This window comes from Takifugu flavidus, chromosome 20, assembly GCF_003711565.1.
Source record: "Takifugu flavidus isolate HTHZ2018 chromosome 20, ASM371156v2, whole genome shotgun sequence".
In the NCBI taxonomy this organism is placed as follows: Eukaryota; Metazoa; Chordata; class Actinopteri; order Tetraodontiformes; family Tetraodontidae; genus Takifugu; species Takifugu flavidus.
In genome coordinates this window covers 1,197,677-1,225,123 of record NC_079539.1, presented here as the reverse complement: position 1 = coordinate 1,225,123, position 27,447 = coordinate 1,197,677, and the positions used below count along the sequence as shown (strand labels likewise).

Genomic DNA, 27,447 nt, shown 5'->3' with positions numbered 1-27,447 from the left:
CACGGAAAGACTCGTTTGCATCCTGGAATCCAAATATTTATTCAGGTACATATCAAGTATTATGACATGTATAAAATCTGAGATCACAACATGAAGCGATGGAACTCCTCAGACTGACGTACGCTGCAAACATTTGAGGGGTTGCCACATAAAAATGGATTAAAACCCAACAGAGGCAACTAAAAAGGGTAGAAAATACGCAAGTGCATACTAAGCATTCTAAAAAAAATTAAACGCCGCTTTGCAAACTTTTTTTTTCTCTCCGTAGAGTGCAGTGAAAATGGAAAAAAACAAAAAGAGATAGCAACACATCACTAAAGCCAAGCGTCCACGAGACGTCTAAAACGTGTTAACTGAGGGATCACGGAGGGGAGAACAAAAAAGGGGGGGAGGAAAAGAGCGTCAAAGTCACAGCAGAAGGGGGAAGAAAGAAGGTTGTCGAGTCCGCCGGTCCGTTCAGTCCAATCGGACCGGGCCGAGCAAGAGTTGAAGTAATGCACATCACAGTTAGCTTCAAAGACAATAGTAGCATTTGTACTTGCATGATGTTGTTTTCTTTAAAAAAAAGAAAAACCTGAATGATTGAACAGAAACATGGACATCACCACAAATAAAACAGGCAGCCTATGAGAGAGTGTGTGTGTGTGTGTGTGTGTGTGGGGGGGGGCTGCAAATCTACAACTACAACAGCAGCGATGACCGGTGTGTGTGTGTGTGTGTGTGTGTAGCAGTCTGCTTTAAACATGGCTTTAACCTCGGAGGATGGCACCAACCAACGCTACATTTTCCCGGGATGTGAACTGATTTCATACCAGCGTGGAAACGTTTGCCGTCCCTGCCCTCAGACCTGCCGACCCCCCCACCGCCACCCCCCCACCTCGGCACCGACCCCGGTGATTGTCTCTGAAGGAACCATGAACTCAGGAGGGGAGGGGTTTTTTTAAACATCTTCCTGCAACCTCAAAATTTGAAAGGCAGCAACAAATAAATCTCCACCTCAAATCTTTGCCATCCCAACTGATTGTGGTTGCCTGGTAACACCAGGATCAACTACAGTCGGTGCTGCTTTGTTGTTGTTTTTTAAAACGAGCGACCCCCCTCCTCCAGGTAAACCTTGGAGCGATCCTTCCTGCCTTCCTCCACCTGTCCAATCGTAGTTCTGCATATGCTAATGACGTCGGGTAAAGACGTCAACACCTGTAGTGCTTCTCTAAGTGCTCAGGAGCGGAAGTGCCTCATAAATAAAGATAATTAGTCACAGTAATTGCTGCATTTCTCCAGGTAAGACCCCCCCACACACACACTTTTTAGCTGAAGGCATGCAAATGGAATTATTCCAAATGATGTGTTTGATTAACCTGCAAATCCAGTCTGCTGTGCATCACTGATTAGTGCCTCTGGGGCGTGAAATATCGCGTTTCTCTCTCTTTAGCTCGGCTCCTGATTGGGTAGCTCCGCGGGCGCCCTTCAGTCACACTAATTTCTTGCGTCTGGAGTCAGGGGGTGTCGCTTTCGCCGTGTCTTCACAGCCAACCTGCGAACTCCCCGGCTGTGCCGCGGCCGCGACGTTGTATAAACTAGCACCGTCGTTTAGCGGCGGCGCCAGGCGCCTCGAGAGCTGCTCCCGTGGCGGGCGAGAGGCGCAGAGGTCGGCAGGGGCCTAACGGGGAGGCCGGCGGCACCAAAACGAGCTCACGCGTGGAGGGTGGTTGTTGCTTTTGTGCGTTTGTGGATGTCGGAAGGAAAATAAAAACGGACTCGTGGGCGAATATCAGGCTGGTGATGTTAATGGAGAAAGTTCAAGCTCAACAGATGAGGTCAGTCCCTACTGAGGTTGTTTGTGTATGAATGATTGTATACATAAATTGCTGTATATGCAATATACATTTGCCCGTGAGTAAGTACAGTATGTGTGCGCGACGCGTTTTAAAGTGGAGCTCTAGGTACTTGACACTATACGTGGGTGCACGGGCGGGACGCGTTTGTGCACGCCTTCTACATGTGAAGGTGTTCGGACCTCATCGACCCTTGCTGTAACCGGGAAAGAACTGGTCGAGCAGCTTCTGGAGCGTCGTGTTCTGGGTCATGATGTAGTCTTTGCCCAGGTCGTGGCGGCAGGCGGGGCAGGTGTACACCTTCGCTCGGAACGACCGCTGGAGACAGGTCTACGGAGAGGAGGGGGGGGGGGGGAGAGGAGGTCAGCGCCCGTCCGAGATGGGGGGGCTTGTTCGGCGGGACGCACCTTGCAAACGTTGTGCGTGCAGATCGTGGTGATGGGCTGGAAAGCCAGCTCCTGGCAGCAGATGCACATGAAGATCTGTTCCATCTTACGCAGGAAATTCTTTCATACGTATGCAGACAGAAAGAGAAAATCTATTACAGCTGTAAAAACAACCTGAAGAGCGCGAGCGCGTTATTCGGTCGTGTTTATAGATGTGCGAGGCTGCCACGTTCGCTGCTGCAGGAATGTCTCCGGACTTAACGCCCTCGGCTGCGTTTGCTCGTTAGCGTGCCGTTTGTTGTCTGGGTGACCGGTCGTGTTGCGACAGGGATCCAGCCCCGTTCTGGCTGCATCTGAGCTGAGAACTGCACACCCACATGCTAACAAACAGCTGCCCCCTGAAATATGTTGGAGTACAGAGATTCACACCCACCGGTCCCTCTTTGAGGCTGTCCAGGGCTTCGTCCCAGAGTTTCTTATTGGCCGTGTCCTCCCGGATTAGCTGCTGCTGCTGCTCCGACAGCACGAAGCTCTCCTCAATCTTCACCTTTTTGGAGGGGGGCTCCACCACGGGGGGCAACTCTGGCAGAGATATAAGACATCTAGGTGTGGGCAGCGTAGGACAAGCAGCTAAGAGGGCGACTGGATTTTAGACCATCTTAAAGAACAGGTTCTGGTCTCACACAACATCAGTAAAAGCACCCACCACTACTACCTCTGGGCACCTTCTCCTCCACATTATTCTGCGGCTTTTCCTCCTTCACGCTGGCCACTGGCTGCTCGCCCTCCTGCGCGCTCTTGATCTCCTCCTTCTCCCCCTTGATCTTGCGTTGCCTCCGTGGCCTCCCCCTCCCGGAATAGTGCTTACTCCGGCCGCCGCGGCCCGGTCTGGTGCAGGCCTCTTTCTTTGTTTTGTTAGCCATCGCCGCCAAGTAGCCTGGCGGGTACTGCAGACACACAGGAGAGGCGTGAGTGACTAATGCAGAGCGGCTGGGGGAGTCTGAATAACAGACGCGCCGTCTGACCTGAACAGTCAGGCCCAGTTTTTTGGTCCTCTCCATTCCTTCAGGCGTCCACGGCGCTGGTTCTTGGTCGTCCCGTCTCAGCAGGTACCGCCAGACGAGATAGCCACACTTTCCTATCTCTGGCCAGTACTTAACCACCTAAAAACACCAAATGATTGCAGTGAAAGCAACAACGATGCAGAAACTCTGGTAACGCTCAAACGCGCGTGTGTTGGAGTTAGCATGTGTTAGCTTCACGACAGCTTCTGTACCTTGTAGATCCCATCGTAGCGGTTCCCCTCCTCGGGCGCGTATTTGCTGATGCGTCGCCCTTTGGAGCTGCGCACCACTCTCACCGGCTTCCCTTCCCGCCAGTTCCTGGACTCCGCTCCGTCTTTGTCGTTCAGAGGCGCGTCGCAGTTTAAGGCCAACGCCCTGTCGGTGTCAGGAGCCGATGTCGATTAAATCGAACTCGGCAACGAGCGCGCGTCCGTCCGGAATTTGAGGATCGACGAGGCTTTGAATGGCGTACCTATTCATGTGTGTAAGCGTCTGGTCAAAACAGTGCTCTCCGATCCGTTTGTTCCCGGAGAGGTCGCGACCCCCGCTGCCAGTGTACGTGAACTCATCCCCCCGATCCTGCAGCGGGTCACGGCCACAGCCTATTTTATACCATCTGTTTGCTCTAAATCACAGGTTTGCCTGCACCGCAATCATACAAATGACCCACCACTTCATCCTCAAAGCCCCCCGCCAACACCAGTGAATAAGAGCCGTCGTTACTCCGCCCGTGGATCCCACCTACGTGCGGCCTGTGAACACCTGCTTCACTCACCTGAAGTGGCAGATGGATTAAATAGTGACATGTACATTCAGTAACATTTCAAAAGGAAATCTTACCTGAACTCTGAACTTCCAGGTGGTTCCAACAGGAACTCCGGGAATGGGCCCATAATGGTTCGATGGAACAATGGTGCACTCCTTAGTGCGCCCCACACAGGCCATGCCCTGCAATTACACCCCAAAGGACGACAAATGCCCGTTATGAAAGCACGACTCAAACGATGCTAAAAGGTCACAAACGTATTCAGGAGGCTTCAGACACGAGGAGAGATATTTCAATTTGTAGGTTTTCAACTTTGCCAGTGTGTCTGATTCACAAAGCTTAAATGTGCCCACACAAACATGTCAGCCTGTTTTCAATTAGTTCTTGTAAAAAAGGGAGTGTCCTGGTAAAGAAATTAGTTCTTTTCCTTGAGCAGTTCCAGGAAAGTGGCTAAGTCATGCTTAATGGTATTTGTTCACATTACGCCACAGAGCAGAGAGACCGCCAGGAAGGAATGGAAAGGAACACATCTCCGAGCCGCGGCCATGAGCAGCCTCTGCAGAGGACTCGAGAAGAAGTCAGACTACCTTGACATCGCACTTTTAACACCGCGTTCAGCCTCGGGAGCCAGAAAGAACATCTCATTTCAGTACAAATTAAAAGTCTCAACAGGGGAGTTTGACATTATGTAAAAACTTGCGCTACAGTAAAAGGTTTAATCGACTGGATCCAAAATGTAATATTGCTGTTCCCAAGATGCTAAACAACTGCAGTTACAGCTGCCACCACCACGGAAGGATACAGAATGCTGCCTAGGTTCATACAACGAATGAAGGATTTGTGAAGTCACCTTTTTCCCAGGTGTAAATGTGGGATTGTTCATTTGGGGGAGCAGAGTCCCGCTCCGGTGTCTCACCTTCCCCCAGTCTCTCTGGCTCTCCGTCGTGGCGGACGGCATCTTGGCCTTCTTCTTGCTGGCTTTGAGCTTCTCGCCTGCCTTCACAACCTCGCTGGTGTCGTTCTTACAGGTCGGGCAGTACCTGCGAGGGAATCGTGACACCAACGGGAAGGGTTGGAGAGAGGAAAGAAGTGAAGGTGTGTATCCCGCTCAGTAATCAAGAGGCTGCGTTTGTAAACTCACACCTGCCGTGTCATCATACAAACATCCATTTTAACCCCAATTATTCCTTAATTGCAGCTTAAATGCACTTTGCGTCGACCCCGACGCCATTGATCGGCCGTCTCTGTTGTGGTTAATTGCCGAGCGGCTCTTTCTCTCACCAGTCCTCGTCGTCGGGGATGGTGGCGAGCGGCGGGCTGAGGCAGTAGATGTGGAACGCCATGTTGCACTCGTCGCACAGCAGCTGCATGTGGGCATCCTGCTTCCCGCCGCACACGCAGCAGGAACAGAAGCGGCATTCGGCGTCCGGGTCGGCTTTGCAGTGCTTACACTCCGGGCCGGTCTTCCCTGGAATAAGAGCGGATTATTTACAGGTCGACGGTTTTGGGATTTGACGGCTTCCTTCACACGTACGTTTAAACTGTCCGTCTGCAGCCGACAGGGCGCGGGAGCCCGGCTTCTCCACCTGGTAGATTTCATCCAGAAACTGGACCTTACAGTCCCCGATGACATCACCGGGACCCCTGGGGAGAGCAGGGCGGGCAGCGGGAGGGAAGAGAGGGAGAACGAATGAGGTGGAGACGACAATAAAGGAGAATTCCCAGAGGTGAGGCGATGCAGGAAACACGGAGCGGGACACCAAAACGTTCCCAGCGCCCAACGCATCACCCTCCCACCTCGGAAGGAGGGTCCTCACCCCAGGAGGATCTTGACCCGGAGCTCCTTGCTGGTTCGGGAGGTCTGGTTGACCGTCTGAACCTCAGCGTCAAACCAGAATCCCCTCTCCTCCGGCGTCTCCAGATTGTAGTTGACCATCACGCGCATCCCCACCTGGAGTTGGTCCCACCTCAGCAGGGTTCTGGCGCGTGGTCGCACGTGTACGGGCTGCATCGCCACGACGCCATTCTCCGGGTAACTGCGAGGGGGCATCAAAAGGGAGCACTTTGTATTATTACTGCGTCCAGACTTTACAAGACAGCTGCAGGTTAAAAGGAGGCATTTTGGATTCTACCAACAGAAAAGGAATTTGAAATTCTCAAAGGGAATGCGCAGCTCCGTCTCCCTTTGTTTAAACCCTCTGTTGTCCACCCGTGGCGATGGAATATGGCTAACATGACATCACTTGTTTCAAGGTCAGACGCCGGCCAGATTGGCAGGTCGATTCCTGAAAGAATACTCGCTACAGGCCACAAAACGGGAATCTGTTTCACCGCCAGCAGCTGCTTCAGCCCTTTATTCTTGTTCAACATCTATTTACATAATGCACTTAAATGCACTCTGCATTTTCACAAGCGAAGCTCTTCATCTGGTTTAAACCAAACGCATGAAAGCACAATTGTCACCATTTTATTACTTCCTCCATCATCCTTATCCACTCTGGAGGTCTCTGACTTTATAATGGATTAAACATTCCGGACTTTTAGTCCACCAACAAAGATAAAGTGTGTTTCAATTATCGAGGGAAAGAATAGAAAATAATTCCAAACACCGACAGTTGACGAATGTTATGCTAGATTAGATCAGGATCTGCCAACAGATCTGCAGATCCCCTAAATTACATTTACAGGCTGAGAATGTGCTGACGCTGGTGTTTCGCTTCGCTCCCGTCCACAACACCACCCAGGGTACATCTGAGGGTCTGATGGTGGCAAACAGGTTCAACACAACTTCCAACAACCTTTTCCAACACCTAAATTCCTCCCAGTGGGATGTCAGAGCCAAACTGGGGCAACAGGACAAACTGTCAGACTCCTAAAACCATCATTTGTGCACACCTGCTGTTTGAGCTCATATTTCAGGGAGCAAATGGAAAAAGAAGCTCTCCTGGAGAGGGCGCCTGATCTTTCTCCTGGCTGTAGACGCCAAGGCCGAACATGTGAAGCCGAAGCCTTTTAAACGCCTTCATCAAAAATTTCACACGGCTGGAACTTCAAGAGGGCGTTAAACCCGAGGCCTGATTTTAATCATCTCTCCAATCGACCCAATTGAGGCTCCGGGCGGCGTCCGACCTGCGCGGCAGGGTCCGAGGAACTAAAGCTCCTCTTGTCCTGTGGCTCATTTACAAGCAAACGCAGTGAATGAAGGCGGCTCGGGACAGGATCTGGTCCAAGTTCACAGCGATCACGGCGGAGACTTGGACGCAGACCACAGAGCGATGTTTTATACTGATGATTAATAGATCCTCTCCCACAGGAGACACCAGGACCCGTCCAAGAAAGAAAAGAACCGCCTGCAGCTGCAGCAGCTAAATGGAATTAAATAATAAATACTGTATTTACAATAAAACCGATCTAAATTAAAATAAAAAGGGCTCAAGTGCCAAGACAAAGGCCGCAAAATAAAATGATGCCAAATTTACTCCACCACATTAAGATTTATGTTCATATTATGTGGAATTTATTCTATATGAGATATATACAATAGGCTGGGAATAAAGCTGTCTGCACGTGGTCATGCCCGATCAATTAAAGACAGGCCTTTCAACGAGCGCTCAGCCCAATTTATGAGCCACATCATCGGCAGCTCGGCCCGCTTCGTGTAAAACGTGCTTCAGACGTGCTTTTGTGCACCGGGCAGCTGATAATTCCAGCACTGTTGCGCGTCATAGGGATCAGAGACGTCCAAAAAACAACACCGCTCGAAAGAAATCATTCAATTTGAAGCAATTACAGCCAGAGAGGGACAATAGCAAAACGGAGGCAGATGCGGGGATTTTAACGAGCGTCCACCTGAACTCGCGTTCGCGGCTCAAACCCCGTTGGCTTCCTCCACCTTAAAAACACGAGCGCGCACACGGGCGCGATACGGGGACGAGTCCGTGTCTTGCTGGTGTTACGTTCGCGGTAATTACTGACGGAGCCGAAGGAGGCGAGCGAAGAAGTAATGCTCCTGAGAACTCGCGGGTTACCATGGAAACATGGGATACTGAATGAATTTGCCAGAGTGGGATTGCAAGAGAGAGGCTCCAAATTGTAGCCCCCACCGTGTCGAACCAATGTTATCCGTGTCTGCAGTCACACCCGCGTGCGCGCGCGGCCGACACATATTAAACGCCGGCGTGATCGCTGGACACGAAAGCAAAAACAGCGAAATATCCGCCCAGATGACGCCGCGCCACTGATCAAAGCTTGGCTAATATGGAAATTCGGTGCTCCAAAACTCCAGAGATTCCAGGTTTTCCCCCAAATAACAGAGCCATCACTTACTCCTCATATTTAATGTGGTAAACGGCGTCCTCCTCCCTCTCCTTGGTCTCTGAAGCTGCTGTAGAGTCTGTCTGAGAGGTGGACGCTCCATTGCTCTCAGGGTTTAACGCAACAATATTCTTGTTAGTGTCTGTGGTTTGGCCCTGCTCGGCCTCCAGTTTCCCATTAGTCCTTTTTGGGGGGCGGCCCACCTTGCCCTTCGTGGGCGTTATCAGTCCTTTTGGGGCGCGCGTCACCTTTTCAATGCAGGCCTCAAACCAGGCGCCGATGCTGACGTCTCTGCAGTCCACCAGCTCGTTAATCTGAGACAGAAATAAGGTTTAATCTCTCGTTCATGAAATAGGACTCAGACATTTTGCTTCCAAGCGTGGCCGACGGAGCTACACGCAGCTACGTGATATGCTGAATTTTCACTTCTCTGCATTAAACTCTCTCCTCAGATCTTTGGGAAACATCTTGAACTAGAAAACGCTCACTTCAGTGCAAACTGCGACGCTCGTAGGGACACGTGTCGCCCCTATTCAACGATTTAACAGCTCCTCCGCTCACTGACCCAGTATTTATCTTCTCGTGTCGCAGATTTGTCACAGATTTGTCTTTCGGCTTCAAAGAGTCCAGTTTGACATACACTGTATTATTCTCAGGAATGTGGCTCAGCCGACAATCAAAACGGACCATTTTTGGTTGGTACAGTTCATCTTTTGGGTTTGGGACAATAACGAAGGAGTTATAAACCATGTCCCATTGTATCAGGATTAATATAACAGTTGATAAGTCACATTTATTTAGCTAAGCGGTTGTGCAACATCAGCGTGGGCACCGTAACTGGTTACGGAACACTTAGAACACTCCCCCTCTCACCTTGTATACACCGATTCCTGGGTCAATTAGTGTATTTTTGCTAGACGTGGGAGGTTGGTCCTGTGCCGAACTGGAGGACTTGAATCCATTTTTGGTACTGGCTGAGTTACTGGTAGTGCTGGTGTCTGGCTTGGTTTCACTAACATTGCTGATAGTGACAGTGCTGTTGTCATTGTCTGTATTTGTTTCCATAGCAGCAGGGGAGGCAGGAGCCGAGGCGTTACGGCTTTCCAACTTGGAGTCGGTGGAAGGAGCGGAACTACAAGCAACACTAGAAGAGTCCTTGGTGGTGGGATTTTCTGAGAGTTCCGTCTGGGAGCGGATCAGCAGCTGGATGATGTCGTTGAGACCCACGTTGTAGTCGAATAAAGTCTGGCCATCTTCCATCTGGAGAGAAGTGTGAAAAGAATAATGAGGGTTAAAAACCACTTGAGGAGACATTTACAGCCCAATTGTAAAGAAAAATGGTGCAAAAATGTCAAAAGGGTCCACTGGACAAGCGACCAAATGCGTGTTCTGAGGACAAATAGGACACGTGACAGAGGACAAAGCACTGACTGTATGCTGCTCAGAACAGAGGCAAAGACAATAAAAAAAACAAAACAAAACCGAGACTCAAAGTCATTGTTCGGAGTCAGCTCGGAGTCACAAAAACTGCTGAAGGTTAGCTCGTTGCTATATACAGATAAATGCACATGTGCTATAGTATTCACTTGTTAAATAATATGCAGCGCAGCTGGAAGTAGTGACTTGGTTGCTATGACAACCACGATGACACCCCACCCCCACCCGAATCAAATATACAATCTCCACCAACACCGCAACCCCAGAAGCGGCGCCGCCGGCTCGCCCTTTTCGGGTAGCGCGGTCTCCCGCCAACGCGGTTTCCTTGAAAGATAAATGAAGCCCGACGAGGGCTCCGAAACCAAAGGCGTTTGTCGTCGCAGAGGACGCGGCGGCGGCGGCGGCGTTCAGAGCGCAGGAGCACAATGGCGGGCCGCCCGTAGACGCCAGGCGTTTGTTTCAACACCAGTTACCCCGCACGCTCGTTGTGGTGGAGAGGCGAGCATGGCCGCCACCTTCGCGGGCACTCCCCTCCTCATGCTCGCTGCTTGACAGTGAGAAGGATGGCGGATGGAGGGTTACCACCCCCCCATTCCTCCCCGTTTTTTAATAGTCTTGTGACATTTACATCAGCGGAGCGGAGGGTACCGTGGTCCCTGTACCTGCCCCTGTCTGTGCGTTTCTTTGTCCATCTGGCTGCCTTCATTTGGTCTGCATAATCGTCGAACCTGTCAGGCAACAGAAAGGGAAATGCACAGACAGAAAACACCCCCCCACCACACACACACACACCACACACACACACACACACACACACTGCAGGCGCTACTCTCTGGTGGAGACGGGGTGGGTGTGCGGAGGATTACGCAGACCGTCCTGAGAGTACCGCAGAATTTCATGCACGGCACCAAACCTTGGAAATAATCTCCGGGCTGCGAGCACATAGACGACTTCATTGTGTGATCGGGGCTCTCGCTGCGAGGTGTTACAATCCTGACGGGCGCAATAAACAGGAAATACTTCACGTGTCCGCGAAGGTCAGGGTCTAACGGACTGAAGCGGTGCCGATCACCTCTCCCATCGCTCAGATATTCCGAACAACAACATTCGAACGCGGCGTTTCCTTTGTGCGGTTCGCTCGGTGACGGACAGACATCCTGCACAGCGGGGTTTCAAAGCGCCAAGGAACCAAAGGCGCTTCTGAAAGATCTCTAAGAAGCAACTGTTCATGAAGCAATTTTCCCCGTTGCACTCTACCAGAACAAACTATCTCTCTTATCGGAAGACACATGAAAGAAGAATTTCAGGAGGAAACGCACCAATTAGGACTTTTCAAAAGGCAAACCTGTGGCTGCTCAGCTGCTGTTAAGCGGCTGAACAAGGCGGCAAACGCTCACATTATCCTACATCCAATTTAGCTGCCTATATCAGCGACGGATGCATCCCATAATACCTAGAACCGAGCACATTGGAGGGTTATGGACGGATGTAACTTAATATTGTGCCGAGGTTCGTTCCTCAGACCGAAACGTTGGCCCACATCTTCAGCCATGACTCGTTTAATCAAGGCTTTGATGACTGAAAGGGGTTAAAAGGCGTGAAACCGACACCGGGGTGTAGAAATTAGCCCCGTTTGCTCATGCCTGACGTTCAGAGCTTCACCCTGACACGATTTTGTCTTCACCCTTCCTCGTCTCCGCCCACAGGCCGTCGAAGCGAAGAGCCGGGAAAAATGGGTCAGATTTCCAAAAACAATGACAAGGGGTGGGTCCGTGTGCTGGCTCCAGAACTACCGAAGCCTCAAACTTCTTCGACGAAAGAGCCATACCTTTACGCAACAGATGCGCCCTCTTATTTCCTGTTTGTTTCCTCCGAAATATTGAAAAGCCTGCGCGACACGCCGGCGTCCCGGAGCAACAGTGCTCAGTTCTGGCACCAGCAATGAAGACATGTAACAAAAGCAAAGCTGTGCCTTCGCTCATGAGCCCACATTTTTGCTTATATTTGAGACCATTTTGGGTGTTCGGCTATTCTGTGAAACCAGAGGCGTCCAAAAATCCCCCCTCTTCCCTTACAGGTATAAGAATGGGGGGATATCGGGTAAGATATTCGACGCGTTACGCAGTCAAAGCGACTAAAATTAGAAATGGATGCAGCCTAGGCTTATGCCGAGCGCCAGCCCTAGCCTTTGCTCTTTGTGCAGCTTATATATCGAAGAAAGGTGTGGCTGTTTACACACATGGCTGCACTGCTTTCCCTTATGTTCTCCATTAAATTCTGCAGCTCAGCAGAGCCCGGAGAAGCCCCATCAACCGAGGTGCCACGATATATGCGCAATAAAAATGCGCCGATATCTAGGTCACCGCCGCTGTCTGTGTGAAAGAGGGCAAGCCAATAAAGCTTTCCACTTTTCCAACAATAGGCAACAGCTAACTGTGGAAGACAGCCAAAGGGTTACGATATGAACCTCAGCTAACAGAAAACGCGACAGCCGCGCACACTCGGACGCATTAAAACCACTGAATAAACAGGCCAGACATGTTTAATTAGTAAATGAGTGGCGAAACTCAGAGAAAAGGAAGGCGGCAGAGGGCTTTCAAAGTGGCCTGGTGAGGGAAAAGCTCCTGAATGTCAAAGTCAAACGCGAGAATATGGACAGAGGCATGAAAAAAAGAAGTTGTGTGGCTGCTGGCTCCAGACCCTGCCAACGAAAGGGCAAGCACGACTTTGTGCTGAACTGGCGAGGCAGCGTACGGCAGCAAGCTGGGGGGAAAAACAAGACGCCATTTTGAAAAGGAATTAAAGTGAGTTATTCTGCCACAAGTCCAAATCCTAACAGAGCGCAGACACCACTTCCAGCATATACGGGCACTTGCTAGTATACAGATTGTGTCGCTGGCTCATTCCTCGCGTTACTTAACACATGGAAATCCCCTAATCAACTCTCCTCCCCCGCTTATTTTTCAGGGCAATGAAGGAAGCGCTGCGCAGGCCGAGCGGCTGCAAACACATCTCCGGCATTCCGGGATGGCTCCGGCAGGTTAGCTAACCCGTTGCTAATGAAGCCACAGCTTTGTCAATGAGGACTTTAGTTTCCACACATCGGGCTTTAATTGACTGCAGAAAATTGGCTCCAGAATATCTTTCATGATAAAACTGTGGAAAATTAAGATGACGACGCAAACGGACTCACCGGTTATTTCTCGTAAACACGCATCTCCCAATAGCAGCGCGGCTGTTTGCTACCGTTGTTTTAGATTTTAAAAAAGGGGGAGTTGGAAAATCCTGTGGCCTAGTAAAAGAAAGAATGTGCAATTTATCTTGCATCCAAATTACCCCCCCTCGCCATTCCGAACAAGAGGTGCAAACAGGGAAATTAAATTAAGGAAGAAATAAATCCTCCAGTATGAGTCAGAAGTGAACAGGAAAGCAGACCTTCGGAACGCACTCAAACCTCCGATGATGGAATTTCATGGCCTCGTCGGCGCACGGTGTGGGCTGCGTTGCTACCTGGGGTTAATCTGCCCGGCTGACTCATCACGTCTCAACACGGGATTTGCAACGTTACACTAAAATAATCAATAAATCAGAAGACCAGAGGCCCGGCCTGGGGTCAGCAGTCGTCACGAATCACCTATAGAAGGATGCGGGATAAAAAGCTTCCCTGAAGCAGCGTCGTGCTATTTCTGCACCTGAACGCCTCACGGGTCGTCATATTTAAGATCAGGTATTCGTCATTATATGGCGGCACAACTGTGTGTGTGTGTGTGTCCACCGAGACACACGAAGGCATCAGGGTGGTCGCATGTGCTTTCACTTCCTCCCCATGTAACATTTAATTACCTTGAACTTGTGTACGCCAGTGAACCAGTTTACCCGAATCAAGACATTCTGTGCACAAAACGGGTTTATGAGTGGAATCGCCGCCCCACCAAGGGAGCGATTTAATGTTCCAGTCTGGTTTGCCCAGTAAAACTAATTACATTTATTGGAAATTTGTGTACAATTAGCCTTGAAAAATGTTAATGACTTTGTGTGCTGGATTCCTCCTGGTACCTCTCGTGGGCTCTCTGAAGGAAGACAATAATACACAGATTGTGATGTAATACAGGATAACACAGGATACAGGATATGAAAAAGTACCCCATAATTATTCTGCCACCACTGTGGCAGTTATTATTCCCATTTAGACAACCAATTCAGATCACACTCCCAATTTCAGCCTGACTGATCCCAGTCAGCAATGGTGGGATTCAAATCTAAAGATTTAAAGTTTAAAAAAATAAATAAATAAAAAAAAAGCAGCAGCCATAAATAAACAGCGTGAACAAAGACTCTGGAATCCCGATTAAATCTAAAATGTCAGGCTCACGGTTTCCCCGCACTCGATGATCCGCCTGCGTGAACGATCCGATCACGCACGCCGGCCTCGGATCAGATTGTAAACATGGCAACATTTGCTTCAATATCAGGGCACGTGGAGCCGCGAGTCCCCTCCCCCGTCAAATTATCATTAACATCATAACACGGCACACGCACGCTGGATGTGCACTCCACAGCAGCAGCCCTAACAATAGAGGTTTAAGACGTGCATGCTTCCCCGTGCGGGTGCAAGTGCGCGTCCATGCAGATGGGGCCGATTGAGATTTCGGTCGCGCGACAATGTAAACAAACATGTCGACGGCGGCCAGACATTTGTTGCGCGCGGGTCTTCGCACCCAAACACAAACAATGCAACATGGCTGCATAACGTGGCCGTGGAATTACATAATAACGCGGGGGGGGGGGTTTCTGTGGGGGGGGGCTGGCACGTCGCGTACCCCGGGACTGTTGCGCAAGAGGTGCAGGCAAATCCAGGAAGCTCGCATGGGTCCGAACACCACCAGAGGACCACTACGCACAGCGCCAAACACTGCCACAAGATCGCTTTAAAAACGATCCCTCCGTCTCATCGGGGAGTGACAAAGGGCTAGGTGAGCCTTACCTGCTTCCCTCTGTAGAACAAGCGCTGCTGTTGCGGGGAAACATTGAAGATGTCCTGTATTTTAAGCCGTAACGACTCAATTTTGGTCAATCGAGAAAGATCCTCAACGGTTCGCGTCTCCTTCCCGTCTATAGTGCGAACCTGGATCCACATCGTTGCGCCGCTCCGTTACGCTTCAACTAATTGGCAGGTAAAGCGGGGTCGGGACGCAAACGTTGCCTTCTGGAGGGGTCGGCGGAGATGGAAACTTAAAAAAAAAGCAAAACAAAAAAAGGTTAGGTGTCCATTGCGTTTTCCTCTGCAGCGGTTCGTTCCGACTGGCTCGCGCAGGAGGTGTCTCACATGAGGTCGCGGCGCCAAGCAAATCTCGCGATATGTCGTTCGAGCGAGACTATTTGAATTTAAAGGCACAGCAGTGCTGTTCTGCAGGAATATTCTATACATCTGACGCTCTCAGCGCTTGGCGTTTCCGTGCTTTCTGTCATATTTTGTCTTCAAAATGTTTTCAGAGCATTTGTGAAACCCTGCGGCGAGCTACAAAGAAAAATAAGCTGAAATATGATGGGGGGAAAAAACGAAATACTGCTCAAAATAACAGTCGTCATTTCAAGAAGGAACAATAACGCATTTGAAATATGTGGTTTGGAAAAGTAATGCAAATAAAGAGAAAATTATTACTTCTAATCATTGTAATACTTTGCCCCTTGCCAATATTTAACATTGTATAAAGGAATATATTGCACCGTGCCCGTTTGCATTTCTATAGAGAATTCATTTGCATTAAGCTTTTTTATTTCTTTAGAAAAGGCTGAGTTTTAGCAAAGGCCAAACCAGGGACAGGGGTTGCAAATTAGCTACCTGTATGCATGACATCTGCTTTGTATTTATATAAAATAATGTTTGTACCTGCACAATACACCAGAATAAATGTTGCATCAGGGAAGAAGGTAAAGTCTGAATAAACACACCTGCTTTTGTCTATTCTGGTTATATAATAAAATATTATAGCCCCGATTTTAAAGACTGAGTCGTATATGTGTGAGGGATGATGAACAATGATTTACAGACAGGCTCTAAGAAATCCAAAACCAGGCAGGGAGATTAACCACGTTATTATCTTAGCATACTATAATCCATCAAAAAAAATGCACTTTATGTAACTACATATTACCAAACATATGCTGTCAACTGGGAAACAGGGTCAGTGCTGGAAACCTGGACCCATCATTGAAGAATGTTGGTACAGTTTGTCACTTTCCCAAAATTAGTGCACACAGATAAGTCTATACTCTGTTTAGAGGAAGCAGTCCGATCGGTCTTATTGCACAAACAAGCAGACAAAAGATCGTTTTGGGGGAAGGTTGCGAAGACTCGGTCATTTGGTGTAAGTTGGTGCCTGGCGACCCCTAGCGGCCACCTCCCAGAACTGCTTCATCCTCAAGTTCATACGACGAGTTCTGCGATTGAATTACACTTTCGGGCACAACAATGTTGTTTATAGTTATGTGCAAATACGAGCTAGCTTGTTGTTCGAACGGGTAAAGTCGGAAATTAAACGTTGCGGTGCGACGGGAGGACAGCTCGCTACGTCAGGACAGGCTGCGTAAATTTGCATCGGCCACACGTAGAGTGGAAGTGAAGTGCACGGCTCGGCTCCAGCCTGCGACCCGCTCCCTTTTCGCCGTGTGTAAACCCTGCAGGGACCGGAGAAAGTGTGGCACACGTTGCGCATTTGTTTCCAAAGGGACAGCAGCGAAGTTTTGGGTGGCAAAAAGTAGATGTCAAATGATCAACCCGCTGCTTTGGCTGACTGGCTGCGGATAATGAACTCTTGTCGATTGTCGGACAATCGGCTAGCGCTACTCCGGCTAACGTCTCTTTAGCTTCCTTATTGTCCCCGACGTCCCTCCGTGCGATGACAACATGAGATGGGTGCATGAAGGTGTGTCTGCTGGACATTTTACCGACACAAAATTGCCACTATGGAGAGCAAACGCAGCAATTGCAGGCCCGAGACCCAAGACAATAGCAAGCTAGCCTGTCAATCAGGCTGCTAAGCTTGCTAAAATCGTTCATGACTGGAGCCGCACCAAAAACACAGAGGTAGGTTTAAGAGACGCACCTCTTCCTCTTTGTCTCCGGGCACGTCACCCAGGGGGGATATAGTTTATGTTACCTTTTTTTTGCCCATATCAGGCAGACCAACAAACTTTATGTACTCATTTGCCGTTAGCTTAGTCGCTAATGGCTAACTCAAAGGTAGCTAACCAACGACAGAGGGAAAAGTTTGCAAAGATCGCAAATGTCAAGTCAACCAGAGTGATGTTGTTTTTTTTCATACAGTTGCCCGAAGTCAGCGTTTTATTTCTTGTTTTCATGATTGCATCGGCTTTATTTGCCCTGCATTGTCAAGACGCACATACTGGCTTATGTGTAATCTTACCTTTTTTCCCCCCCCTGTCAGATTTCTGAGTCTTCGAAACTATGTTAAAGTGCTGCTTGGAACGTCAAAGCGCGCCATAGATGTCGCCTGTTGCCCTCACCAGGTGCTATCGCCATGGATCTGGAGAACAGGACCAGTGAAACCAGCACAGCCTATAGTGGACATTTGTTCTGCACCCAAGAACTGATTGTGAGGGACCAAGGCTGCGGAGCCCAGCAGTACAGCTCAGACATGACATCGCAGTCCAAAAACGTCACCCGCAGCCCCGAAGATGCCGGCGTCGGCATGACGGAGGATGGACTCAGCAACGGCGCGTGTGATTTTGACAGCGTGGCGGCGCCGGACGGTGCTGGTGACAGTGGAGCCGCTGCTGAGGACGAGCACCGCGCGCTCGGCAACGACGGCGCGTCTGATCTTTCCGGCAGCGACCTCTCGCTGCCCGAAGTCTGCGTTTCCACCCATATCAAATGCTCTGAAGAGGAGATGAACTACGAGGTCCAACAAGCTTACAGGATATTCAGTAGCTTTCTCGTAGACAAGTACAAAAGTCTCACCGGCCTGTTCTTGCGTCCAGTTGGCCATCAGGTGGCCCAGCGGGGCGTTGGAGGTGTCCTGGGCAGGGGTCAGGCACAGCTCAAGCAGTCCATGTGTCTGCAGAGGATGGAGGAGAAGTTTGACCGGCGAGAGTACGAGAGCATAACGGAGTTCGTGGCCGATTTCAGGCTGATGCTGGAGAACTGTTACCGTTACCACGGCGTTGACCACTGGATTTCTAAACAGGCTCAGAAGCTGGAGATCTTGCTGGAACAGAAGCTGACATTGTTATCAAGGTAAACGCAGAATTCCTCATCCTTTCCCTCTTTTTATTCCCCCCCTGATTTCTTCTTTATGTGCTTTTCCGATAGAATGCTGCGAGAAAAGACGTCTTTGGCGGTGACCTCTAAAGGGCGCTTCGGTTCCGAGGAGGAACGCGGTTCGGGAGGCACCTCTACGAGGAGGCGACTGGCACCTCGTAGCCTCGCCACCTTGAGCGTCGGTGGCCACGAATCCGTCATGGTGCAGACGCTGCGGTTGGAAGAGCAGCAGAGGGCCAAAGATGAGAAGAGGTGCGCCGATGTCGCCGGGAACGTCGTCTAAGTTGAAGCCAACGTTGAGTCGAGTGTTCCTTGTGTTTTCAGGCAGCGCGAGCTGGAGCGGAGAGAGGCAGAGGAAATGTCAGCCAAAGAGGTGGAAGACTGGGAGCAGTCCCTGCTGTCCCAGGCTTTGGCTCATCCCGTGGAAACTCTGTGGGAACTGCCTGCCATCGGCCACTTCCTCTGCCTGGCCCAGACCGCCCTGAACCTCCCGGAGATTATATTTTTCGAGCTGGAACGTTGTTTGCTGATGCCCCGCTGCAGCTCCCTCTTGTCCAAACTCATGACGTCCCTGCTGTCCCCGCCCCAGAGGAGGGCCACTTTGCACCGCCGCCCTTCTCTTCCGTACCGCCGCTGGGAGTCGGAACTTAGGCAGCGGGTCGCGGGCTGGTACCGGGCTGTCGGGGCCTCCCGTAACCAGGTCGGCCGGCCGAGCAGCTGGGTCTTTGCCACCGGTTTTTCAGCATCCTCGGGGAGGCCAGTCCTTTGGAAGAAAAGCCTTTTCACTCGCTGCCCTTCTACCAGCGCGTGTGGCTCCTGAAGGGCCTGTGCGACCACGTGTATCAGACGCAGAAGGACGTGCAAGACGCTCTGCTGTCCCAGCCCATCCACGAATGTCGGGAATCTATCCTGGGCTACGACGGCAGAGAGAACGCTTATATCCACTTTCCGCATTTCTGCGGGGCCGACCTGAGAATCTACTGCCAGAGCCCCAGCACGCCCCCAGCGTTCCCCCTGCCTTCTATCACGGTGAAAGCGCTTGAGAAAAACCCGGACGTGGACGCCGACCTGTCGGAGGGAGTGAAGGAAGAGGAGGATCAAAGCGACGGGGGACGCTCGGCGGGCGCGGCGGGGTCTGGTGAATTTGGGAGCGGGAGAGCGGAGGCTCTTGGTTTGGACGGAGATGAGGAGAAATCAACGTTTAAAAAGGAGGGGTCCGAGTCGGGGTCTTGTGACGGAGACTCTTGTGATGGCTACAAGCTGAACTGGGAGCGTTCCAACTCATTTCCGCAGAACGCTCCGAGCAGATACGTGGAAAAGAGTCCGGAGGCGCCTCCGTCCCGGCAGGAGCGGCGCTCCCCCGCTGCGGCGCGCGCCATTGAGGCGGCGGCACGGGAGCCTTGTCTGAGCGTCGAGGAGTACAGCTACACGGGCAGATCACCAGCTCGCCTTGTCAGTCGTGTCTCGCCGACCAAGCTGGAGGAGGTCACAATGGTCGGGGACGAGCAGAGCGCCCCAAATCCTCCCTTTTCCGAATGTCCGAGAAGCGGTAAATCCCGCCGCATTTTAGAGCTCTTGGCTCCTGAGCGGGTCCAAACACCAAAGGACGAGAGGCTGAGCAACAAAATCTGGACCAAGAGGAAGAAACGGAAGAAAAGAGGACCGACGAGGGTTAAAGTGGCGCGAGGGGAGCCGGTGGGGAGGAGGGACGAGGCTGCTAAAGCTGCTGCTCGCAGAGTTTCCCCGGCAATCAAAAGGAAAGAGAAGAAGAAAAAACCCAGAACAGGTGAGGAAAGAGTTCCAGACGCTTCCGATGGGGCCTGATCGGGTTTAAACCTTCAGTATTGCTTCATTCCTCTCCAAAAACTCGCTTTAGTCACCGCATCCGTCGTGTTTACAGGAAGAAATCTGGAGTCGAGAAGGACGATAAAAGCCGCCCCTCCTGCTGAGCCGTCATTTAAGGTCAACGGAAGACTCACATGACAAGATTGTAACTGTTCTGTGCAGCGAGTGATGAGAACCTTCCTTTATTCCTGTAGTTGGTCTGCACCAACCTCGAGGAGCTGCGAGGGCTGATCAGTCAGATAGAAGACGAGTTGGACGACCTGGAGAGCACCAAGAAGAGATTAGTAGGTTTTCATCTTGGCCCTTTATGGCGCCGGAGGCGGCACGTTGTCAGATGTTCTCCTCCGCTCGTTTGAACTTGCAGGGTCGGTGGTATTACAGGAGAGAAGCAGTGAAGGAGCTTCACAGCACTCTCATCAGACTCCTGAATGAGCTCTCGCCTTGGGAACCCAAACTGCTCAAAGCTTTCCAAAGGAACAGGTACTTTATTATTATTAACAGCTATTTTACTTTGAAATGTAATTCATCAAAGTTGTCCGGCTAAATCTGAGGATTTTATTCAGCATTTGCTGATGTGGTTCTCTCTTTGTTCCTCAGGCTTCGTCTGAAGAAGGAGTTTGATGACTACAAGAAGCACCCAGAGTTCAACAACTTTGTGCGCGAGGAGGGTGTTTCGTCATCGTCGTCGTCGTCGGAGGAAGAGCAGGATGAGGAGCGAGGTTTGGGCGCCAGGGCGTGTTCGCTCTCAGATCATTACAGAAGATCAGAAGAGGAGGACCTGGAGGTTCCCAGAGGTCTTTGGAAAGGAGGTAAACCACCTTAGGAGGGATTTCTGCAGCTAAAGGCTCCTGTGAATCCCGATGACACCTTTTTTGTGTTTGCAGCGAGCACCAGAGAGACGCTGGCTGAGGCTGAGGCTCCTGCCAACCATCTTAGCCCTCCAGACGCAAAAGAAAAGGGAACCATTCTGTTGCCCAGCAGCCTCATGACCTCTAGGGGGCCACAGTTTAAATCAGATTCAGACTCGACCTGGACGTCGGGACCAGGGCCCCAGGCCTCACCCGTTCTCCACTCCAACGCTGGGCTCCCGAAGGGCTACACGCCCATCCCCACCCTGCTAGCAAAAAGCGTGGGAAACAAAGTGACCTTAATGAAACGGCCTGCTGATTACTCAGAGGTCCGAAACAAAGACAGACAGAGAAGAGGGTCTCTGCCTCCCTCCGCGGTGATGACAGCAAAAGCACAAATCTCCTCGAGTGTCCAGCAGACACAGGCGCACGGCCGACCGGCAGCTCCTTCTCCACCCGTAAAGGCCACGCCGAGGCAGGCAATAACCAAAAATCCCCCTGCGGTAAACTGCGCGGCGCCCGAGGGACCGGGTCAGCTCAGGGAGGCGGGGGGCAGCAGCCCAGTCGCCGTCCCTGTCCGACCTTTTGTGGACCAAACCGCTGGGGAGAACATCGCACAACAGGTGGTGATGCTGCCCTCTAAGTTTCTCCCTCAGAAGGACGCTCAGGTCCCAGCTTCAGGTCCCTTGTGTATGTCCACCAACGTGCCTGGCTTCACCATTCCTGAGCACAAAATCCCTGTTCAGCAAGTGGCCCCCCTGAAAAACGCCACCATATCGAGGACTCCCGTCGGCCTCCGCTCACAAGAGGAGGTCACAAACGCAGCAGGGTTCACGGGCACGCACGTCTGGAATCCCCCGTTCAGATTAACAAAAAGCAGCGTGTCCAGTTCCTCCTCGAGCACAAACTCTTCGGGTTCCGGCTCCAGCGAGCCTTGTAAGGCCCCAGAAGATAAACAGGAGCTGAGAACCGTGTGTATCCGGGATTCCCAGTCCATCCTGGTGACGACCAGAGGGGGCAACACAGGCATAGTTAAAGTTCAGAGCTCGGACCAGAACGCACTCGGTTCTTTCTCCATGAATCCGGTCATCACCATCTCACCTCAGCTCAAAGCCTTCCTGGTGTCGAAGGCGGCGCAGAATCTGGGCCCGTCTGCTCCCGCTCAGACCTCGTGCACCATTCCAGCTGTGACCAGCACCTCGGGGGCACAAACGCCGAGGCCGGTTTCTACGATAGCAAAGTCACATGACACGTTGACGATGGCTGGGCTTCCGACAGGCCCCGGCAGCATTCCCGCTCCAGACCCTAGAGGCACAGCTGCAAACGCCCCCGATGCTTTTGCTAAAACCCCCATCAGCCCAGTAACACTGAATCCATGCACACAGGCGGCGGGTCGTTCTCTCCAGGCAGAGCTCGCCAACAAGAGCGGGGGGAAACGGGCCAGTACAGAGGAGACGTCCCAGCATACTAAATTCATATTGGTGTCTCCTCCATCTTTGTCCACCGTCTCCAATGTCGGGCTGTCAAACAGTCCTCCCTCTTCCACGCGGTCACTTCCTGCGCCCGGAGTCATGTTCCTCAGCCAGGCCGCGGCCGGCTTCACCAGCACGTGTGCGGCCATCCCTCCGGCTCAGCCTCAGAGCACCTCGTCAAATCTGAAACTTGGTTTTAGAGCAGGCCAGCCTGTAGGCAATCTGAAGCCCGAAGCATCCAAGTTAAAGAACATCACTCGGCCCTCAGGTGGGTGCTCTAACCACAATCCATAAATGCCTCATCCGATCGTTTTAAGTCACTCAGCTTTCTTTCCGTTATGGCTCCAGCAGGTCAGTTCCAGTTATCAGGAAGGACGACCATGATCGGGCAGACCATCGGTGCCCTGTCGCTGTCTCCATCCAAGAGCACGCCAGTGTCTGCCCCTGGTGCGGATCGTCCCGCAGCCTTCACCACTGCACTTAATTCAAGTACCACCACCAGTTCTTCTCCCCAGCCTGTTCCCCGTCCTTCCCTCCCCACCGGGTGTCAGCAGCAGGCGTTCCCCTCATTCACCATGATTTGCCACCCGGGAACTTCAGCAGCCTCGTCTGCTCCGACAGGAGGCGACCTGGGCGTGGCCCACACCACATGTCCTGCTCAGGTAGCCACCACTGCGCAGAGCACCCCAGCCCTGACCTCTCCACCCGTTCTTACATCTCAGCCTTCACACACGAGTGGCCTGTTTAAAGAAAGCAGTTTATTCTCTCAGCTCGCTCCCAGTAAGCCCCAGATACCGGCGTCCCCGAGCCCGGCGGCAGCCGCCAACACGCAGTTCAGCACTTCCTCCGCGGGCACCATCCAGCAGAGGATAGTCATCAACACTTCTGCACCCCTCGCAGGTGGCACACAGATCCTCCTTAATAACGCACGCTTTGTAGTTCCTCCCCAGGGTTTGGGTCCAGGTAGCCACGTCCTCATCATCTCAAGCCCTGCACCTCAGCAAGTGCCTCCTGCCAGTACTTCCAGCACTGGTTTAGCAGTGCCTCTACAAAGGGCAACCCATGATAGTACAGCCTCTCTAGCGCCACTTTCACCCCGCTCACCAGTCAGATTGTCTACTGCACCAGCAGCCACGTATCCTTTTGTAGCGTCGTCGTTACGGGCGAACGCGGCCGACGGCGAGCCGGTCCAACTCCCTTGCATGGGCTCGGCCGTGTTGCCCGGCAAACCAAATGGGAATTTTGCACCACCTACTGTAGGCTCACCCACCCTGGTGCCATTCCCACCAAGGCTGGGTGCACCAGGCCTCATGTCTTCGGTGTCCAACCGTGTTCCTGTCGCCAGTCCAGCACCAGTTAATAAAACATTGCCTGCTGGTACACGTGCACAGGCTGAGTGTTCCCCTGCCGTAGCACACGCCTTGTCCAGGATGTCCGCCCCGGTATCATCCTTGCCCGTTGTAGCCAGTCCATTGATTCCCGCGTCCTCTGTGATAGCACGGACGCCGGCTTTGGTCGCTTCTGTGACCGCTCCTGGCCCGGTCCTGCAGCCCCAGCAGGGGGCAGCAGCATCCTCCATCCCCCCTCTACCACCGGGGCCGCTGCATATCAGACTGGACAACGCATCAGCGAGACACCTGGGCCCCGCGCTCATGCAGACGGTGCCGCCAGCTATGGCCATCCCATCGTCTAGAATGCAGACGCCGCCCGTTGCTACGGTTCCACCGATTGGAAGCCTCGTCCGCACGTTTGAATCCACGCCTATGGTGGCTGCACCTTCATCCAACAGCACTGTACTGGTGACTTCAGCCCGGCCAATCAGCTCGCTCACGATCAATAATCCGGTTCTGACCGCTCAAGCACTTGGGAAGCTCCCCCTGGCCGCCGCCTCTAAAGGGACTCACGCCAACGTAGCATCCAGGCTGCTCATTAGTCCTGATGGTGCAGTTTTGAACACACTTCAGTGTCAGGCCAGCGCAGCAGAGCTGGCCGCCTGCTCCGGAACAAAGGACTCACGGGTGGTTTTCCACAACAGCAGCACCGGAGAACTCCGCACACACGACTCGGAGTTCCAGCCGTCACAGGCAGGGAGAAGCTGAGACCCTCCTTTAAACAGCCACATCTGTCAGGGCTCATATCGATAGTCCAGGGTTTAGCGAATAACACGTTTTTCATATGTAGATTGCCTTTTAACTTTATATTATTTTAAGAAATGAGTAGGAATCGCCTGCTGTTAGTTAATCTCATAGTTAAACTGTATGCTCAGACGTCCTTGAAGTGTATACCGTGTTGCATTTCTTGACTGAAACTGTTCGGGTTTACCTTAGGTGAGGTTTTTTAACGTCTGCTCTCCTGTTCTGCGTCATGGCCAGTAATGAGAAGTGACTAACAAACGGGGACATTCGATGGGATAGGTGGAAAATTTGGCAGATCGCAACTGAATGCACTTCCAAGAAGTCATATTTCAGATCACTTCACTACAAATTTTAAACAGTCGAGCCGTCTATTCGGATTCTGTCATATTTTAGTCAACGAAAGAAAAATCACATGTTAATTTCGAGTAGTTTGTATTTGAAGCCCACATAGAATGTTATAAACTTTCATGTATTTATTTTTACCAGGTTTTTTTCCAGGACTATTTAACAATGCGTTTTCATTGAAAGAATGTGGACATGACTGCATGGTAATAAAAAGTGCAAGTGTCCCCATCAAAAAGCTCTCTGTGGAATACTTTTATTCAAACACCTTTAAAACTACACCAGCATTTGTGATTTTAGCGGAGAATAAAATCCTTTTTCCCGTGTACAGAGCTACAATCAACAGCTACAATCCATTCTTCTTTGGGCCTCTTGGTGTGGATTCCAGAGGTTCTTTAAGGGGAATAAGGTGGTGGCAATGGTCCTGAAGCAATCTTTTCATACGCCGGTGGAGCATTGGGAACCTGGAAAAGAACGGAATGTCTGAGTGACATCACAAACCCGAGACCGATGTAAACAGCTGGTTGTGTTGATGTTTCCAGCACTTATGTAGCAGTCAAACCTAAACCTCCCTTCAGAAGGGAAAGGTTTTTAATTCCTGCCCCCAGTCTGGTGATTCAGTAATCCCAACGGCACCAGCTTTAGTCAGGAGGTAACTTTGCCCCTCACCGCCGGTCGGAAGCTGCCAAAGTCAGTCAGAGGCATCTTGTTCTCGGCTTCAGGTTCCCCCTCGGAGTAGTGGCCTCCCGTGTAACCTGGTGACCCCGACCTGGGGCTCTGCAGAGGAGACAAATGTGCAGGGACAGGAGGTTCAATCAGAATGACCTTGGAATACTTGATCAGAGCGGGTCACCCGGGCCCCAGGTTTGCCAGTCATGTGACCACGGGGAGGCGCGATGGACTCACTCTGATTAATTTGTAGCCGCTTCTCTTCTTAAAATACCAGCAGCCGAGAACAAAGAGAGCTGCCAGGATGACCACCAGGAGAACAATACCGACGGTCCTGTGAGGAAAATCACAGTCCGGGTGTTTATTTGAAGCTGCAGTGACCCCTGAATCAGATATATTCACATATATGAGAGGAACCCACTCCTCAGCTCTGACGTATCCATGTCTGTTGCTGGCAAAATAGATGTTGAAGGCCCCACGAGGCATCCCGTCAGTGTGGTTACAGCGCATGCAGCTGAAAATCACAGAGAAACAGGCACTGACCACGTCTGGCAGGACATTATTTACACGGATTCAATCATCTCAGGGGCCAGGTTTCCATTATTCAACTTTGCAAAGGTCGTTTGTAGTTATTCATCATCAAAGTTTGTGATGCAACAACGAGACTCAATGTGCAGGCAGATTAAAACTGTCCAGAATGACAGATTTATGAACTCAACCTTCATAAGAAGAAATAAAGACAGACCGTATGAATCTTCCCGCTGTAGTTTGATTTATTCATTAGGTTATAAAGGTGATAACCTAATTTGCTGCAGTAATAAAGCACCAATTACAAATTTGATTTGATCATAAACGCCAAACCGATGCCAAGGAAAAGTAGAGGAGGCTTTAAAGAGTCCCTACAGTGTTTTAATGAGCACAGAAAGACAAAAAGATCATCATCTTACCAAACTGACTGATTGGATTTCACAGAAGAGCTCCTCGGTGTTGGGATGTCCTCTCAATTAGACACGATTCTCCCACTTCTGCGTTACTTCACAGCTCCTCAAATATGTTTCCTTGGTGTGGTGGAGAGCAGAGAGGGGCAGAAAAACCCCTCATGATCGTCACGGGTTTGGAGCTCATGGTTAAACCCATTGATGCAGGGTAATTACCGTGAAACCCTGCAGGCCCTGAAAGGAATCTCAGCCACTCGTGAAGCCGAATGCATCAGCTGCTCAACTCCTCGTGCGTGTGTGTGTGTGAGATTCAGGTGCACAAACTTCAGGTTAAAGTTAAAAAGTTTGGATTAGGTTGGAAATAGAGGCACAAACCCACATCCACCATGTCAAGAGGAATGTTTTTAATGAGAATTGAAGACAATAAAACATTTTGGAAAGGTATATAATTTGGCCATTGTTGAATTTGAGAAGAAAATAAAAACTTAGGCTGTTTATCCAAGAAACACAAAGGTAAACTGTAGATTTCTATCAGCATTTGTAGATTTCTATTAGCAATAAACAACCCTCATTAAAGTGATTCAGATTTACAGACTTAAGAGAACATTCTGTTTCCTTTCTGTGGCTCCTGAAGGTATAAATGTTTGTTTCAGAAGAGATCCACAAGGCTTTTGTTGCCTGACTTGTGCTGAGCTTCAAGTTTTTTAATGAATAGCCACATACTGATGTCTTTCATGGCTTTCATTATGTCAGACATTCCAACGCTGTTGTAAACGAATAACGAATAAAGCTAAAATGAATTTAGAAATATCCAAATATCCATTAGGTCCATTAGGTTTACCATCTGTATTGGATTGTGCACACAAACACATTGACAGTCTGCTTAAGTTTTACTCACTTAATGTGTTTTTATTTTATTTTTAGCAGTTAATATAAACCGTAGTGTGATTTTCTCCCCACAAGAGGGCGACAACGTGTTGCATTATAGTGCCGTTGAATTTGGATAAAAAATATACTTTCTAGATTTAGTTTACAAGCAACAAAATATAACGTTGTAACTGCTGTGAACAAGTAAAAAAACCAAGAATACTTTCTTGGTATTATTTATTGCTGAT

The 27,447-nt window shown here is 50.7% G+C and overlaps 3 protein-coding genes and 1 long non-coding RNA gene across 4 annotated transcripts; 2 read left to right on the top strand and 2 right to left on the bottom strand.

The window, feature by feature from the left end:
• Positions 1 to 20: 20 nt before the first annotated feature.
• LOC130516881 (E3 ubiquitin-protein ligase UHRF2-like) lies at positions 21 to 15,131 on the bottom strand. Its single transcript, XM_057018261.1, has 16 exons — positions 14,787 to 15,131; positions 9,239 to 9,625; positions 8,378 to 8,679; positions 5,869 to 6,087; positions 5,586 to 5,695; positions 5,333 to 5,519; positions 4,968 to 5,091; positions 4,126 to 4,233; positions 3,956 to 4,060; positions 3,758 to 3,864; positions 3,498 to 3,660; positions 3,247 to 3,384; positions 2,928 to 3,168; positions 2,655 to 2,803; positions 2,243 to 2,341; positions 21 to 2,165 (listed from the first exon to the last, which is right to left on the bottom strand). Exons 1-16 carry the CDS (start codon positions 14,937 to 14,939, stop codon positions 2,019 to 2,021), a joined length of 2,739 nt encoding a protein of 912 aa, XP_056874241.1. The 5' UTR covers positions 14,940 to 15,131; the 3' UTR covers positions 21 to 2,018.
• On the top strand, positions 13,536 to 15,800 carry LOC130516890 (uncharacterized). Its single transcript, XR_008947603.1, has 2 exons — positions 13,536 to 14,775; positions 15,296 to 15,800. It is a non-coding gene; the product is annotated as an uncharacterized LOC130516890 (long non-coding RNA).
• A 405-nt stretch (positions 15,801 to 16,205) lies between these two features.
• Positions 16,206 to 24,963, top strand: LOC130516878 (uncharacterized protein KIAA2026). Its single transcript, XM_057018255.1, is given in 11 exon segments — positions 16,206 to 16,889; positions 17,251 to 18,059; positions 18,135 to 18,335; positions 18,408 to 18,781; positions 18,784 to 19,869; positions 19,984 to 20,045; positions 20,123 to 20,212; positions 20,293 to 20,408; positions 20,526 to 20,737; positions 20,813 to 22,516; positions 22,597 to 24,963. Coding segments are annotated over 10 exon segments (6,312 nt in total). The 5' UTR covers positions 16,206 to 16,889; positions 17,251 to 17,343; the 3' UTR covers positions 24,348 to 24,963.
• Positions 24,964 to 24,965: 2 nt separating this feature from the next.
• Positions 24,966 to 26,501, bottom strand: mlana (melan-A). Its single transcript, XM_057018268.1, has 5 exons — positions 26,342 to 26,501; positions 25,816 to 25,908; positions 25,632 to 25,728; positions 25,395 to 25,502; positions 24,966 to 25,189 (listed from the first exon to the last, which is right to left on the bottom strand). Exons 2-5 carry the CDS (start codon positions 25,902 to 25,904, stop codon positions 25,121 to 25,123), a joined length of 363 nt encoding a protein of 120 aa, XP_056874248.1. The 5' UTR covers positions 25,905 to 25,908; positions 26,342 to 26,501; the 3' UTR covers positions 24,966 to 25,120.
• Positions 26,502 to 27,447: the final 946 nt, after the last annotated feature.